This window comes from Astatotilapia calliptera, chromosome 14, assembly GCF_900246225.1.
Source record: "Astatotilapia calliptera chromosome 14, fAstCal1.2, whole genome shotgun sequence".
In the NCBI taxonomy this organism is placed as follows: domain Eukaryota; kingdom Metazoa; phylum Chordata; class Actinopteri; order Cichliformes; family Cichlidae; genus Astatotilapia; species Astatotilapia calliptera.
The window spans coordinates 28,244,853-28,261,055 of NC_039315.1; the positions used below are offsets into that span (position 1 = coordinate 28,244,853).

Sequence of the window (16,203 nt, forward strand, 5' to 3'; positions counted from 1 at the left end):
AACCAGTCACTCAGGCTTCATCTAAAATTTATGTACATGAACAATTTAAAGGGGGCAGTGAGAACTGCCAAAACTGAAGTGGGCCAAAGGAGAAGCTGGAACCACCAATTACTGCGTCTCACCCATCATTGATCAGCTGTCCTTACACTTGAACAGCACACTTTGTGAGTTGAACTATCACACACACGCTATATTATCTGGTGTGTGTATTTGTGTGACATTTTAAAGATGCAACGATCACACAGGCATGATGCTTGTTTGGTTAGCGTGCTGATATAACGTCTTCCTTTGTTTCACACAGCCAGGCAAATAATGCAATGGAGAACTGCTCTTGGTAGCATTAGTTTCACATTTACAACTAGAAGAGCAGCTCTATTTTCTGGCCTAATGTAAAAAAAAAGAAGAAGAAGCAGTTTTACTAGTGTGGTATGCGTGAAACTTACTCTTGACAGGGCTACCACTGTGAGGGTAAGTGAGCAGGTAAAGGTAAACAAAATATATGAGATATATATGACTCAGTATTTTTCAACTATTGATTCATTGAAATAACTTAGATTCAGTGCACTGCACTTAAATCATCAACGTCAGGGGAGAAAAGCCACAAAAAAGAGAGGAGATGACAGCAAAAACAAGAAACTTAAGGTGAGATCATATTTTGGGCACAAATGGAAAAATAAAAGTTACAAAAAAGAACTGATTTCAAACTCCATTATCTTCCCACTGCAAGAGCACAAAACCAAATTTTAAATGTGCCAGCAGAGATGAGATTTTGGTTTTCATTTTCCAAACAAAAAAGGTGTACAAAGATGTACGATAAAATGTATTATAAGGTCACTAAGTTTCCAAAATGTACCACCACCCTCCAGATACAGCTTATGCATGCTGTGCACTGCTCGCATTACCACAAATAAACTCCACACAGCATGTGCACTCACTCACCTGTCCATCCGTTGCGGTTCTCCTTGCTAACGTCAGCGCCGTGCTGCAGCAGGACCCTGGCGCAGTCCAGGTGGCCCAGCGTGACAGCGAGGTGAAGAGGAGTACGACCGCGAGGGTCCAGAGACTCTAAATCGGTCTGGATGCAAAAATAGAAGGCGGAGGAAGATGTTAAAATCCTAAATGTATAAATTAAGAAGGATCTATTTGAGTAGGAATTGGGGTTACTTGTGTATCAATGTAATGCTCTTGTGGCTCAGATAGAGGAGTGGCAACAGAAAAACATATAATAGAGACACAACTGTGCCGGTAGCAGCAGAAAGATGCGGGGAGAGACAGGTGCTAATTGATCTGTCACCACTCCTACATGGCTGGGCACTACACTTCTGTACTCCACTTATTTTCTGGGCTGGATGTGTTGGGTTTGGGTAAACATAGAGTGTACTACCTGCTTTGTTAAACAGGCCTCTGGACACACAAACACAGCCACAAACACACGTATCACACAACATTTTATGTGTTATACTGTCTGCTGCTCCTGAACACTTGAAAAATAAAGTTTCAGAGAGTGTTCCAGTATGAGTCTTGGTGAAAAAAAAAAACATGTGGGCAGGTAACAGAAATAAGCGTCTCTTTTCAACCTGCTGTGCAATTAAGCAAAAATATATAACCTACAGCCTCTTTGTCACCAAAAATACACTTTTTTTTTCTTAGTAAGCTTTTACAGCTTGAGGCTACACTTCAGCTCTCAGCTCTCCACTCTGAATTTAGAAGCATGTCAACAAGGCCTCATTAGGCAGCCATACTACATTAGTGTTAATCTTTTCACATCAATCATACCAGTGCTTTGATACAGAAAATTAAAAGGCAGGAGGCTTTTAAAGCCCTCAAATGTGAAAAGTGTGGTAGAAAGCAACTGCCAGTTTTAGATGCTCACAAGGCTAGCTCGCTGCAGCCTCTGCTATTTGGTACAGCTTTCAAACAAACAAATAAAGTGTTCCTGGAGTAAGAAGTAGGAAGTGTTACCTGCTTTATCAAGTCCCGAAACAAGCCTTGTGCCTAAATACACCCATCTGTGTTCCGGGTGATAGGTTATTTACATCACTTCTCCTTCCCCTTTGGCTTAATCATTTTTTCCCTGCCTCCTTTGACTCAATCTGCCTCTCTTCTATCATTTTGTCTTTCAGACTGTCATTTGTTCAGCCCACCTCCTCCCCATCTTCTCATGCTGGCCATCCTCGTACAAGTCTTGACCACCAGAATCTAGACTCTATACTTTGATAAATCATGTTCAGTTCTTCCAAATGAGCTCTGCCTTTGAAATAATAATAATAAAAAAATCCCCACACATTTATGGCTTTCTTGACAAGTGTTAGGAGTAGAAAAGGTTACCCCTCAGCCTCCTGGAAGATGGTATCAGTTTAAAAATCCTTCATCGCTTTGTTCTCAAGTTTTAGCATTCACAAGATTTTCAGAATACTCGACCTCTGACCTTGGGGTCAAGGTCAGAGGTCAACTAGATGTGAAAAAACATTTAAATTAACTAAAATAAAAATAAAAAACAGAGTTTTGAAACAAAAAAATGAAAAGAGTTTGTGAACTTGAAAAAGTAATATGCTTAGTTTTAATATTTGTTAGTTTGGTAAAAGTAGCTACTACTCTGTGAGTAGATCGGGGTTGCCATTACTTATCTTTTGATAATGTGTGTGTGCTGGAGGTACACTAACAGGCCTGTCTAAGGGTATAAATGACATTAAGTAATAATAATAATAATAATAATACATTTTATTTAAATAGCGCCTTTCAAAGCACCCAAGGACACTGTACAACAGATAAAAACTGGAAATATACACAATGATAAAAATAGAAGATAAAAGTTAAAACATACAGAAATTTAAGAATAGGCAATTTTAAACAGATGAGTTTTGAGGGTGGACTTAAAAAGAGAGAATGAACTAATATTTCTGAGGTCCGGGGGTAGGGAATTCCAAAGTCGAGGGGCAGAGCAGCTAAAGGCCCTCCCTCCCATTGTGATCAGACGAGCAGAGGGAACAGAGAGAGAAAGAGAAGATGAAGATCTGAGGCAGCGGGATGGGAGCTTCATCTGTAATAAGTCAGAGAGGTACGGTGGAGAGAGAGAATGAATAGCCTTGAATGTATACAGAATTATTTTAAAATGGATGCGAAATTTGACCGGGAGCCAGTGAAGTTGCTTCAGGATTGGGGAGATGTGGTGGGTAGAAGAAGTCCTAGTAATAATACGGGCAGCAGAGTTCTGGACACGTTGGAGCTTGTTGATAGATTTTTGTGTAAGGCCAAATAATAATGAGTTGCAGTAGTCAATTCTAGAGATAACAAGATTATGGATGAGAATGGCAGTGGCGTGAGGTGTGAGGAAGGGGCGGAGGCGATTAATGTTACGGAGTTGGAAATATGCTGCACGTGTAATATTGTTGATATGTGAGTTAAAGGATAATGTGCTATCGAGAATGACACCCAAGCTTTTCACAGAGGGAGAGATAGGGACCAGCGAGTTATTGATGGTGAGAGAGAAATTGTTAATTCTGGATAGCAGTCGTTTAGTGCCAACCAGAAGAAGTTCCGATTTATTGCTGTTGAGTTTAAGAAAGTTGGAGGAGAACCAAGAATTAAGTTCAGCTAGACAGAGGATGAGTGGAGTCAGGTTTGGTAGAGAGATAGAGCTGGGTGTCATCGGCGTAGCAGTGGAACTGAATATTATATTTACGAAAAATATGTCCGTGTCATGGTCCTGCGACCATGACTCAGTGACTTTATGTTTATGTACTTATTGTTATTACTTTCATTATTATTCATGGGCTGTTTTGGGATGGTTTGTGTTTTGGGATTTTAGATACTGGGTTCTGGGTTTGTGCTCCCTCTGTTGGTCCCTGGTGTTAGTGTTCCCCTGTCTCATCAGGTTAATCAGGTCCAGCTGTTTCCCCCACCTGTGTGTGATTTCCCAGTGTCTCTTTGTGTATTTATAGCGTGTGATTTCCTCTGCTCCTCGTCGCGTCGTCTGTGTTCCTACCTGGTGTAATCCTCTGCGTGTTCTCCCTGCTGTTCTCCCTTCATGTTCAGGTTTGCCACTCCTCTGTGTAGTTTATCCCAGTTTAGTTTCGTCCTTAGTTCTGTTTGCCATCTCCACCTTGTGTTTGTTATTAACAATAAATCACCCTCACATCTGAATAAGTGCTGCATTTTGGGTCCTCCTTCCACTTTCCACACGGCCGCTGCCCCGGACCGTGACAGTACGACACGACCACAACATGGACCCAGCAGCGCTTAACCCGTCCAGGGAGCTACGGGAAAATCTAATCGATGCCACACAGGAGCTGATCGACCTGTGGCTGGAAAGCCCGGGTGGCACGTCCCAGCGGGCTATAGAGAGGCGGCTACAGCGTCTGGTGACCGGTCTCCCATGGCTTCTGGGCTCGCTTTGTTCGTGGGAGCGGGAGTTCCTCCTTTTGGACCTCGGACTTCACCCCCCGTCTGCTTTTACTTTCGAGCAGCCCGAGGCGGTGAGCGAGCGACATGTTCTGGCTTCCCCAGTTTCCGGGACTTTGTTTTCTGGGGCGATTCAGAGCGGGATGGGAGACTGTATGGATCGCTTACCCACCTTCGTGGTGACTGATCCTTCCCAAGTGGGCGTGTACAGACCCTCTGCAAGACTAACAGACTGTGTCTCTGCCACCCCTTCTGAGCCAGGACTTTATCGCCATTCTCCGGCTCAGTTCAGTGCTCGGCCACAAGCTCCCCAGTCAGTAGCTCAGCCGTTAGCCTCCCTGGGGGCGCAATTGCCTGTTCTGCCGCCGCTCCAGTTAGCCACTCAGCCACCACCATCACCGCTAGCATCGCTACAACCCACGGTTCCGGTAATAGCTGAATAACAGTTTTCACACTGTTTTTCCACCGCTGTTTCTAGGCAGGGAGATGAACTGTTACATTACGGACCTGTTCCTCAACAGCTGGCAACATTAGTGACTGTTACTCACTCCGGGGCTTCCCCAGAGGCGGGGTTACTACCCTCAGCTTACTCTGGACCCCTGGTGGCCAAGATGCCAGCTGTGAACTGCACCGGGCTGTCACTGCCTGAGCAGGGTCAGTGCTCTGCGCAGCTGCAGCCCTCCTTATGTGTGCCAGAGGCCCACGTGCCTACTGGTTTTGTTTCACATGTGCCAGAGGCCCGCGTGCCTACTGGTTTTGTTTCATGTGTGCCGGAGGCCCGCGTGCCTACTGGTCTTGTTTCGTGTGTGCCGGGGGCTGCGGTGCCCACTGGTTCTGCGGCTGTTTTCGCTGGGGGGCCCGAGGAGCCTGTCCAGCCTCCTGCTTCACTAGCTGGGGGGCCCAAGGAGCCCGTCCAGCCTCATGCCACACTGACTGCCACGTCGGCTGGGGGGCCCGAGGAGCCCGTCCGGCCTCCTGCTTCTTCGGCTGGGGGGCACGAGGAGCTCGTCCAGCCTCATGCCACACCTGCTGCCACGTCGGCTGGGGGGCCCGAGGATCCCGTCCGGCCACCTGTGGCTGCTTCTCCACCTGCGGCTGCTTCTCCACCTGTGGCTGCAGCGCCGCCTCCTGCAGTACCATCACCTGCAGCGCTACCACCTGCTACTGCCACGCCTCAGCCTGACGCTTCAGCCTCGCCTGATTCTGGTCCAGCTTCATCCTCACCTGGCCCAGCTTCAGCTACAGCTTCATCATCGCCTGGCCCGGCTTCATCCTCGCCTGGCCCGGCTTCATCCTCGCCTGGCCCGGCTTCATCCACGCCTGATTCTGGTCCAGCTTCATCCTCACCTGGCCCAGCTTCAGCTACAGCGTCAGCTTCGCCTGGCCCAGCTTCAGCTGCAGCTTCTTCATCGCCTGGCCCGGTTTCATCTTCGCCTGGCCCGGTTTCATCTTCGCCTGGCCCGGTTTCATCTTCGCCTGGTCCGGCTTTGTCTTCGTCTGGTCCGGCTTCCGTGTCTCCATCCTCGCCTGGTCCAGCCTTCGTGTCTGCATCCTCGCCCAGTCCAGCCTTCGTGTCTGCATCCTCGTCCGGTCCAGCCTTCGTGTCTGCATCCTCGTCTGGTCCAGCCTTCGTGTCTGCATCCTCGTCTGGTCCAGCCTTTGTGTCTGCATCATCATCTCCGCCTGCTGCGGTCCCGGCTTCCGTGCCCTCAGCCTCGCCTGGCCCAGCAGCTAAACGGCCGTTTTCTGGACCGCTGGCTAGGCTACTGACCGAGCGCCGTCGCCTGACTGGCCGCCGTTGCCTTCCGCACGGCCGGCCCCCGGACCGCCATCGCCTGTGTGGCCGCCGCTGCCTTCCGCACGGCCGGCCTCCTGAACTCTTTACGCGCCGCCGTTGCCTTCCGCAGGGCCGGCCTCCTGAACTCTTTACGCGCCGCCGTTGCCTTCCGCACGGCCGGCCTCCTGAACTCTTTGCGCGCCGCCGTTGCCTTCCGCACGGCCGGCCTCCTGAACTCTTTACGCGCCGCCGCTGCCTTCTTCGTGGACGGCCTCCTGAACTGTGCTTTGGACTCTGCTCCCCTGTGGGTTTTGTGTTCGTCTTTGTTTTGGGACTCTGGGGCCTCCGTCCGTGGTCGTGGTCCGGTCCCTCCGTCCTGGGCCCCCTGCCGCCCGCCCGGATCTGGTGGTGTGTTTCTGTGGCTGTCGGGGGCCAGCCCTTGAGGGGGGGGTACTGTCATGGTCCTGCGACCATGACTCAGTGACTTTATGTTTATGTACTTATTGTTATTACTTTCATTATTATTCATGGGCTGTTTTGGGATGGTTTGTGTTTTGGGATTTTAGATACTGGGTTCTGGGTTTGTGCTCCCTCTGTTGGTCCCTGGTGTTAGTGTTCCCCTGTCTCATCAGGTTAATCAGGTCCAGCTGTTTCCCCCACCTGTGTGTGATTTCCCAGTGTCTCTTTGTGTATTTATAGCGTGTGATTTCCTCTGCTCCTCGTCGCGTCGTCTGTGTTCCTACCTGGTGTAATCCTCTGCGTGTTCTCCCTGCTGTTCTCCCTTCATGTTCAGGTTTGCCACTCCTCTGTGTAGTTTATCCCAGTTTAGTTTCGTCCTTAGTTCTGTTTGCCATCTCCACCTTGTGTTTGTTATTAACAATAAATCACCCTCACATCTGAATAAGTGCTGCATTTTGGGTCCTCCTTCCACTTTCCACACGGCCGCTGCCCCGGACCGTGACAGTCCGAGTGGAAGAAGGTAGATGATGAAAAGAAGGGGCCCGAGGACAGATCCCTGGGGCACCCCAGTGGATAAAGGAGAAAGCTGAGAGGTGAAGGATTTTAATTGAATGAACTGAGTGCGGTCAGATAGGTATGATTTAAACCAGGCTAGTGGAGTGTGAGAGAGACCAATAGAAGCTAATCTGTTAAGGAGAATGGGATGAGAGATGGTGTCAAAAGCTGCACTCAGATCAAGAAGGATAAGGATGGAGAGGAGACCAGAATCAGCTGCTATAAGAAGGTCGTTTGTTATTTTTATAAGAGCAGTTTCAGTGCTATGTAGAGGACGAAAGCCAGACTGGAACTGTTCGTAAAGGTTATTATCAGTTAGGTGAAGATGGACTTGTGAAGCAACTATTTTTTTCAAGGATTTTTGAGAGAAATGGTAGATTGGAGATAGGACGAAAATTATTAAAGTTGTTGGGATCTAGACCAGTTTTTTTCAGAATTGGGGTAATAGCAGCAACTTTGAAGGAAGCAGGAACAGTTCCAGTGGTGAGTGAAGAGTGAATAATAGCAGATATGAGGGGAAGGAGAGGGAGTAAGCAGGCTTTGACGAGGACAGTGGGGATAGGATCGAGCTGGCAGGTAGAAGGCTTTGATTTATGGATGAGATCAGCAATATCAGCTAAGGATGGAAGTTGAAAAACAGAGAGGAAGTGAGAAGGGGGAGAAGTTAGGACAGAGAAGCTACATTGAGCATTAGGGTCCAGGTCTAAGTGTATTTTATGAATTTTATCAATAAAGAATAACATTAGAGCATCACAGAAGTTAGATGAATAGAGATGAGTGTATCATAATCCTGGTTTGTTGCTTGCAGCTGTAAGTAGGAGTCTTTCCTCTGAGTTTACTAAAAGCTGCAGCCTCTCAGTGTTACCTACAGGGTTTAGTATTTCCCACTGTTAAATATTTGCACATAATTTGCAAACGTGGAACATCCCACAGTGGTAAATCCCAAAGTTTTTATTTATCCACTTATTTATTTTTTACACCCAGGAAGGTAAGCTGTCACAAACACAGAGTTTTACATTTATATCTACTGCTCTGGAGGAAACTGTCCGTCCCTCTCATAGAACATCCCCCTTTTTTCTTACAGTGTTACTCCTTCAGCAGTTTTTACCGCACTGATCTTAGATCTGCCACCTAATTAAACAGAGCTGCTGATGCCCCATTTATCCACGGCCTTGGCAGATCCAAGGTCAGTTCAGGCAGTCTGCTGTGAGCTTGAATTTTAATTAAGGATTACTCTTGGACGTAAGAGCAGCATGTCTTGGAATCAGCACTTTCATAAAGACATTAAAGAGGCTATGAAAAAAAATCTTTCCAGGAATAAAAAAAAAAAAAATAGTGAGTGTTGTTGTTATGGTGTAATTATATGTAATAGTAATACTGTGACGCTGTGCAGATCAAACCTAGGATAGTTCAAGACACTTACTAATCTAGAGCAGTGGAAAGAGTAAATGTGTTCAAGGAAATTTTTTGAGCAATGAATGAGGAAGCTGCCATTGATACTGCACTTGATGGATGATGTCCGAATAGAATATGACACAAAGGAAGTCCAACACAGTCTAACTGCAGTTTCTGAGAAACGCACACTGTGAGCTTAGATGGGAAGTCAGTGGTTACATTAGCAATCAGTTACTGCGGCTCTCTGTTTGTCCTATTTGCAAGGGAAATGAAGAAAACCTGCAAACACAAATGTGGAGGGGCGGGGGAGATAGCAAGAGACACAAAGTCGCCAACAAGTAAAAAAAAAAAAAGACAAGTGTAATTACATGCTTTTAAAATGTTTTTGTTATGTGCTGGATTGAGTTTAGTAAAGCATAACTCAATAATAAGAATATGATACCATGGCTTCAGCCTGTTAATGGGTGGTCTATCTGCGCGATCTCTACATCTTTGCTTAACAGCTCTATGCGCTCTCCACAGCTCTTCCAAAAGCAACTCAGTAGAGAAAGAGTGGGAGATAAAGAGAAGGACACAAATAACGTGGGCAGAGAAATTTCTGTAGCAAGAGAAAGCCTGTCGGCAAAACTTTAACTAAGACAGGGGAGGACAGGGAGCAGGCTGAAGAGAAAGAAAGAGTAATGACGGCTCTCGCGAGTTACGGTGACACCAAACGAAGACGCGGGAGGAGGTGAGGACTGGAGAACAGGAGGGGAACGAGCGTTTGGAGGGAGACAACAACATGAGGGAGTCCCTCAGGAGCTGTGTAGGCTGGAGAATATAGGGAGCGTGCGAGGGGTGGATTATTACAGAAAAACATGGCGGAAAAAAGAGAGCAGTCAGCTTTGTTTTTGCGTGTGCTGAATAACGAACTGTGCATCATGCAAATGCAGCCATTTTCCATGCCGTGCATGTGTGTGCATGTCGAGCACAAGCACGGTGTTATGGGAAACTGTAGAGAGCTCGTGCAGCATAAACGTGAAGAGCAGTCAAAGTCACAGAACGGTCTGAAGTCAGGCTTCTGTCATGTAAACACAAAGAAGAAAGAGAAACAAAATAAAAGATGATTTGTGTGAAAACCAACCTCCTAAAATGGATTTTTTTTCTTTTTTTTGAAAGAAACCACACATATTTTTGTGAGCACATAAAATAGACAAAAAGTCAGAGACAAGAACCAGATGATGTTAGAGAAAATGAGATAAATGAAAGAAGGGAAGGGGGGTGGGGGCTACTAACGTCTTCATTTTGTTTTCATAAGACCCTTTTACTGTCTCACACCTGCTCTCCCTTTAAGTGTCCCTGTGTAATTTTGGTGATTATCAGTTTAAGCTTATTTTATAGCTCTACTTGATTTAATTTACTCTGGATACAACAGCTGAACAACAGCTGAAATGCAGCACAGAGGCAGAAAGAGAGACCAAGGGAGAGACGTGGGGGAGAAAGAAAGGGTGCTAATAAGGGAGAGGATAAACTGAAACATTTGGCAAGGTGGAAGGTGACAGAAACAGTGGTAAATAAAGTCAGGGAAGGATGCCAGTGGGGGTGATTACAGGCGAACAGGGGAATTTAGAAAGAGACAGGTCAGAGAGTGCAGGATGCAGCCAAAAAGCAGTGCACACAATACATAATAGGATTACAGAGAAACAGCAGGACAAAGCGCTGAACTTTCATGTAGATAATTCCTTTCTCCTAAGAGAGAAGAAGAATATATGCCCCTTAAGGCAATTTTGGCAGCCAAAGATAAGTTGGCCAAAGCCTCTGCTTTTGGCTGACACACACAGACGCACATTGGAGTGTCTCTGGCTCCTCCTCCAGGTGGCGGATACACATGAGGGTGGTCTACTCAAGGCTATTTGGGCTGAGCCCTTCCAGGCCCATGGGTAAAGGCTCAGGCACCAGGCTCACGCTGACTAACCACTCCTCCAAGTGTCTGTGCCATGATGAGGCTCTTATGCTCTGTGCCTCGATTCTTTTCCCCTAATAGAGGCCATCAGAATAGCAACTCACCTAGTTTTTCTTGGAGGTCCTGGGGTAGACCCAGGGCAGGTTAAAGAGATTACACCACTTGGCTGGATTGGATGGATGGATGGGTATATGTCCCCCTGTATATTGTCATTGGTCACCCATGCTGCTAAACTGATTTGTGGGACAAATTAAATTGAACTGAATTGGATAGATGGATAGGTGGATATGAAACTACACTCGAGCGCCCTCCTTTCCATTTGTTTTCCTATAGCACTTCTCTGTGATGCATTATACTAGGCACACAGTATTATGTGCAAAACCCATTATGTTGGTAATTGGAAGTAAGTCTGAGTGAGCGTGACAAATCCCTGCAATCAGAGCACATCAGCCTCTTAGTGTTTAATAGTTAACCTTATTGTTATTTTTGCACCTTATAAGTTAAGACTGAGAGCATAATAAACTTGCTGCCACACACATATTCTCACCAAAGGGTTTCTCTGCATCTTAACTGCTTGTTTTTTATCGACTTTCTAAAAGCCAAACATATATTTAAAAGGGCCATGCTCCCCCCATTACAGATCGACTGAAACAGCTTATCATCAGCTCTCCTTAATTTCTAAGTAACGCGAGCAACGCGACACTTAACCCCTGTCAAATCTTCGACACAACACGACTCAATATGTGAGACATTTGTTGTGATGACACCTTCAAGCGGTACGAGAAAACAGCGTCAGTGTCATACTGTAGCAGCAGAGATTTGCTGCAGCTCATTTGGCCCAATTTGCATCAGAAGTAGCAGAGATAGGAACAAATTGTGACAGACAGTGCTCGGAGTTAGCAGAGCAAACAGAGCTATAATTCAAACTGTGAGTTTAAAGTAATGATCGTGACAGTAGAAAACATCAGTGATAGAAGACAGGAGCCATACGTAGACAAGTAGCAGTGACACAAAGATATCCACTGAGTGAGTCCATACACAGACACAGACACACACACACAAAACTTGGAGCAACACTTAAGTCCACTTAGAGCTAATGTCCTCCCACGACGACATGCTGACCTGCAGACTTACTGACATACTTACTCATTCACATGTGAACAATGTTCAGCTGAAAAACAAAAGACGCACGCACGCACGCACGCACGCACACACGCACACACACACACACACACACACACACACACACACACACACACACACACACACAGTCTGAGCTAAATCATGATGAACAACATTTCCTCTCCCCATTTACAAACTAGGAATTCTCAAGAGAAAATAGTTGTTTACTACTAATGGGCTTTTCTTTCTTGAGTGCAAACACACAGACACACACACACACACACACACGCACACACACACACACACACACGCACACACACACACACACACACACACACACACACACACACACACACACACACACACACGCACACACAGGGCAGTCTAATTGCTCTTGTTTGACTTGTGTGATTCCGTAGTTACAGTAGGGACATTATGTCATCCCTACTAATCTCTGAGCTTCCACTCGTCATAACAAAATCACAATGGATGGTATATCGTGGTCATGTAAAGTTAGCGATGAAGGTGCTTGGCGCAAAAATTTCTCAGTTGACTAAAGGTAAGACTGTACTAAATAAGCTTTTCTAGTCCCTAAGGACCCCAAAGCACTTTACACAACCAGTCATCCACACACAGGTGATGGCAGCTACAGTGTAGCCACAGCCACCCTGGGGCACACTGACAGAGGCGAGGCTGCCGGACACTGGCGCCACCAGGCCCTCTGACCACCACCAGTAGGCAACGGGTGAAGTGTCTTGCCCAAGGACACAACAACCGAGACTATCCAAGCCAGGGCTTGAACCGGCAACCTTCCGATTACAAGGCGAACTCCCAACTCTTGAGCCACGATCGCCCGAGACAGTAAGCTGTCACAGTATGTTGACATGAAACATGAGTAGGAAGCCTTTACAGCGAGACAGCATGCATAATAAAGACACTGGAGCTAACTGACATGAAATGGAAATGCAGCCATATTTAAAGTGATTCGAACAACCTGTGGTTTCCCTGCCAAAAAGCTTTCTGTGAAAAGAGTCAGCAGCAGGACACTAAAGGCCAATCAGCTATCAATAATAAAGGCTTAAATGACTAAAATTAAAATGAAAACGTTTTCTCTTTTGAGGGCTAGCCAAACAAGCAAAGCAAATGTCAGCTTATAGAAATTCATTGAATCTGGAGGACAGAGGGGGTTTGTGAGGGGTGGAGAGTCTATAAATGGTGGAGGTAAGTGAGCAGTCAGCTTTATTTGTGTGTGCTGAAAAGTGAACGACGGAGTGTCCAAATGCAGCCATGTTCTGACGCAACTTTGCTTGGTTCATACGTTCACTGCTTTTCCTCTGTCGTGCTCTTCAAATATATAATTTCTGCACAACCAGGCCATGCTTTCTGTACTGTAGTAACACTAATGATCCTACCATCCCCATCATCCCATCCTTCCTGTCTACTTGCTCCCATTTTCCTTATTAGTTCTCTAGCATATATACCATTTTTACTTTGAGTCTTATTTTTGCTTCAGCTGCTTTTGTAAGCTGTTACAAAAGATCTGGTTTATCTAGCCTAGTCATGGTTTTCTGCCTCTGTCATCATCAGTCGGGAATGTAATGCCAAAATAAATATACAAGACTTCAAGGTAAAGGTAACATCTACTTTCTCAAATACTGAAACTTGACCTTAAACCTAAAACTTCCCCTATGACCTGTGACCTGTCGGTTATTACAAGGTTAAGATAAGTTGTCTACTGCCACATTCATGGTCACTTTTCCAGATACACCTAACCAGCATGGTCGCTGGTGCCAGACAGATGGATCTGAGAAAGTCATTAACTGTTGGTCTTTGGGGATTTTCCCACACAACCATCTCTAGGGTATACAGAGCTTCATGCCTCGTTGATACCAGAGGTCAGAGGTCAATGACCAGACTGGTTCGAACTGATAGGAAGACAACAGTAATTCAAATAACTTGTTATAACCAAAGTATACAGAAGAGCATCTCTACAGCCGCAGAAGACCACACTGTAGTGGATTTTTGTATGACATGTATACCTATATATCTAATGTGGTGGATTTGTACCTATATATCTATCTGAATATATATATACTGTAACTTTCATGTAGAGTTTTAGGCACACGGTGACACACACACACACACGCACACAATAAATGTTACATGGTATCAGAGATACTGAAAACAACATAATGAGATCACTGTCATGTACACACACACACTATAAACCTACACTGGAGTGTTTATTTTTATGTAATGCATTTAACTCATATATTTGATGTAGTTAGGTCAAGTATTATTCACATGAATATCACAAGATTATCACAAAAACTGTGCTATTTGCTGTACTAATGTGTGACATTTGACCATGTTGTGACCTATTTTCAGAAGGCAAAGCAATGGGTTAACCTAGGGGTGTCACTTTGGGCAGGGCCCTCAGCCAGAGCCCTGCCTGAACTCTGGCCCGTACTTGACCCTGCACCTGCTGTTCCTGGGCTCGTGGGAAAGTTACTCAGCAGCAGGAGGTGGGACTACTGGTACCTTTAAAAGGGGGCCTGGGAAAGCCCTCAGGGCTTTTTTCTGCTGTCTGTCCGTGGGGTTGGTCCCTACCTGCATGCGCTTACGGCGAACACCCTAGGGGAGCTTTGCTTTTCCTTCTGTTTTGCTGAGCTGCACTGTTCAATAAAACAGCTGCCATAGAACTTTGCTCCTCTCCTGTAATTTTTGTGTTTTTGACTTTAATTGAAATTGGAAAGCTGAGATCCACCTATTGCTAATCTGAAGAATTGCTCTCAATTGTGACCACCACAACACCGGGTGCCACTCTGTCAGCTAAAAACAGGAAATTGAGCCTACAGTTTGCACAGACTCACCAAAGTTGAACAAAAATGGGAAACAACTTGCCTGGTTTGATGACTCACGATTTCTGCTGCAACATTCTGATGGTAGGGTCTTAATTTGGTGTAAACATAATGTGGGGGATATTTTCTAATGAACACTTTGGGTCCATTAGTACCAAGTGAACATCATTTAAAAAAGAAACAGCCTATGTGAGGATTGTTGCTGAACATGCCCATCCCTTTATGATGACAGTATGCACCAAGTCACAAAGCTCAAATCATCTCAAACTGGTTTATCGAACATTACACTGAGTTCACTGTACCCAAGTATCACAGTCACCAGATCCCAGTCCAATAAAGCACCATTAGGAGATTCATATCATGGATGTGCTCCTTGCCAATGTGCAGGAACTGTGTCATGCTATCATCATAGTATAGACTATAGTTTCTGAGGAGGATTTCCATCACTTTGTTCAATCTATGTCACAAAGAATTAAGGTAGTTCTGAAGGAAAAAGAGGGCCACACCAGGTTTTTTACCGTACAGATGCGAAAGTTGTATCATAAAATAAAATGCAACCAAATAAAGATTACTGATTAATTGTCCATATCAGGTGTATCTTGAAAAATCTACTACTGCTGCTACCGAAGAAACACGCATGTGGTTATTTGCATAGAGAGATCCAGTCTCACTTCCTCTGGGAACTACCGTGTAACCTGTCACTTTTGCAATATTCCTCATGTGCACTTTCTAAGATCCTGGTCTTTTAGAAAAGAAGGAAGTGTCATCATCAGCGCCATGTCAAACCGTTTGATTTCATTATGAGAAGACAATCATCTCATTACGATGGCACTGTTGACAGATGAAAACTTCATACATTTGTAATGAGATGTAGGGACTCTGGTTTTGGCAGCTCCGCATGTCTTTGCATACAATTTTGAGCCAGTGTAGATTTTTCTTCCATGCCTTTATTTTCTTAACATCTGTGTATGCCTTCTTTTTTTTACTCTTTGTTGCAGATCTGTTTTTCCATTTTTTCTATTTAATCTTTTGCATCATCCACTGATTATTTGCCTGTTTTGATTTTTTCCTTCTCTCTTTCTTTCTCCTTAACCCATATCTGCTCTTTATAACCAAACTATACTCTTTTGTGCTTTCCCCTCTAACCCCTTCTTTTTCATTTGTTCCTGCCCTCCCATCAACAGAGAGCTCAGTGGAAGTTGCATTATTGATAGGCATCTCTGTCTGTGGCATCTTCTCCTTCTCTCACTACTCTCTTTTCTCCCCCTCTCTCCCTCGTTCCATGTGTGCCTGGCCTGACGCAGCTTGGCAGGTACTTAGGCTAACATCAATCTTTCATGCAAACACCACACACACACACACACACACATACAAAGTGTGCATATTCACAAACAGCAGCCCTCTCAAATGTTTGTGCACGGGGCACATAGGAACAGAGGGTGGGAAAGGGAAAAAGGAGTGTAAAAATAACTTTTCCTCCCCTTGCCCTCTTTCTCGCCTCTGCGATTCTCAATCCAGAGGAGGCTCAGAGAAACGCTACACTCCCACAAAACCCTGATTTAGTCTCATCATAGCAATGCTTCCAAAATAAATAAAAGAGACAGTACAAAACCTGCGTCACAGGTGACACGACGAGTAAAACGACCGGTGAAGAGGGCTCCCCGCAGAACAACAAAACCTCTACAGAAGTC

The 16,203-nt window shown here is 45.4% G+C and overlaps 1 protein-coding gene across 5 annotated transcripts in view; it reads right to left on the bottom strand.

Moving 5' to 3' along the window:
• ankrd13b (ankyrin repeat domain 13B) overlaps nt 1–16,203 on the bottom strand; it is a 50,288-nt gene that overhangs the window by 21,007 nt on the left and 13,078 nt on the right. For all 5 annotated transcript variants that reach the window (XM_026192436.1, XM_026192435.1, XM_026192434.1 and 2 more), the window contains one exon: nt 940–1,075. In XM_026192436.1, coding sequence (XP_026048221.1) covers nt 940–1,075 — 136 coding nt within the window. The remainder of the gene's footprint in view (nt 1–939; nt 1,076–16,203) is intronic.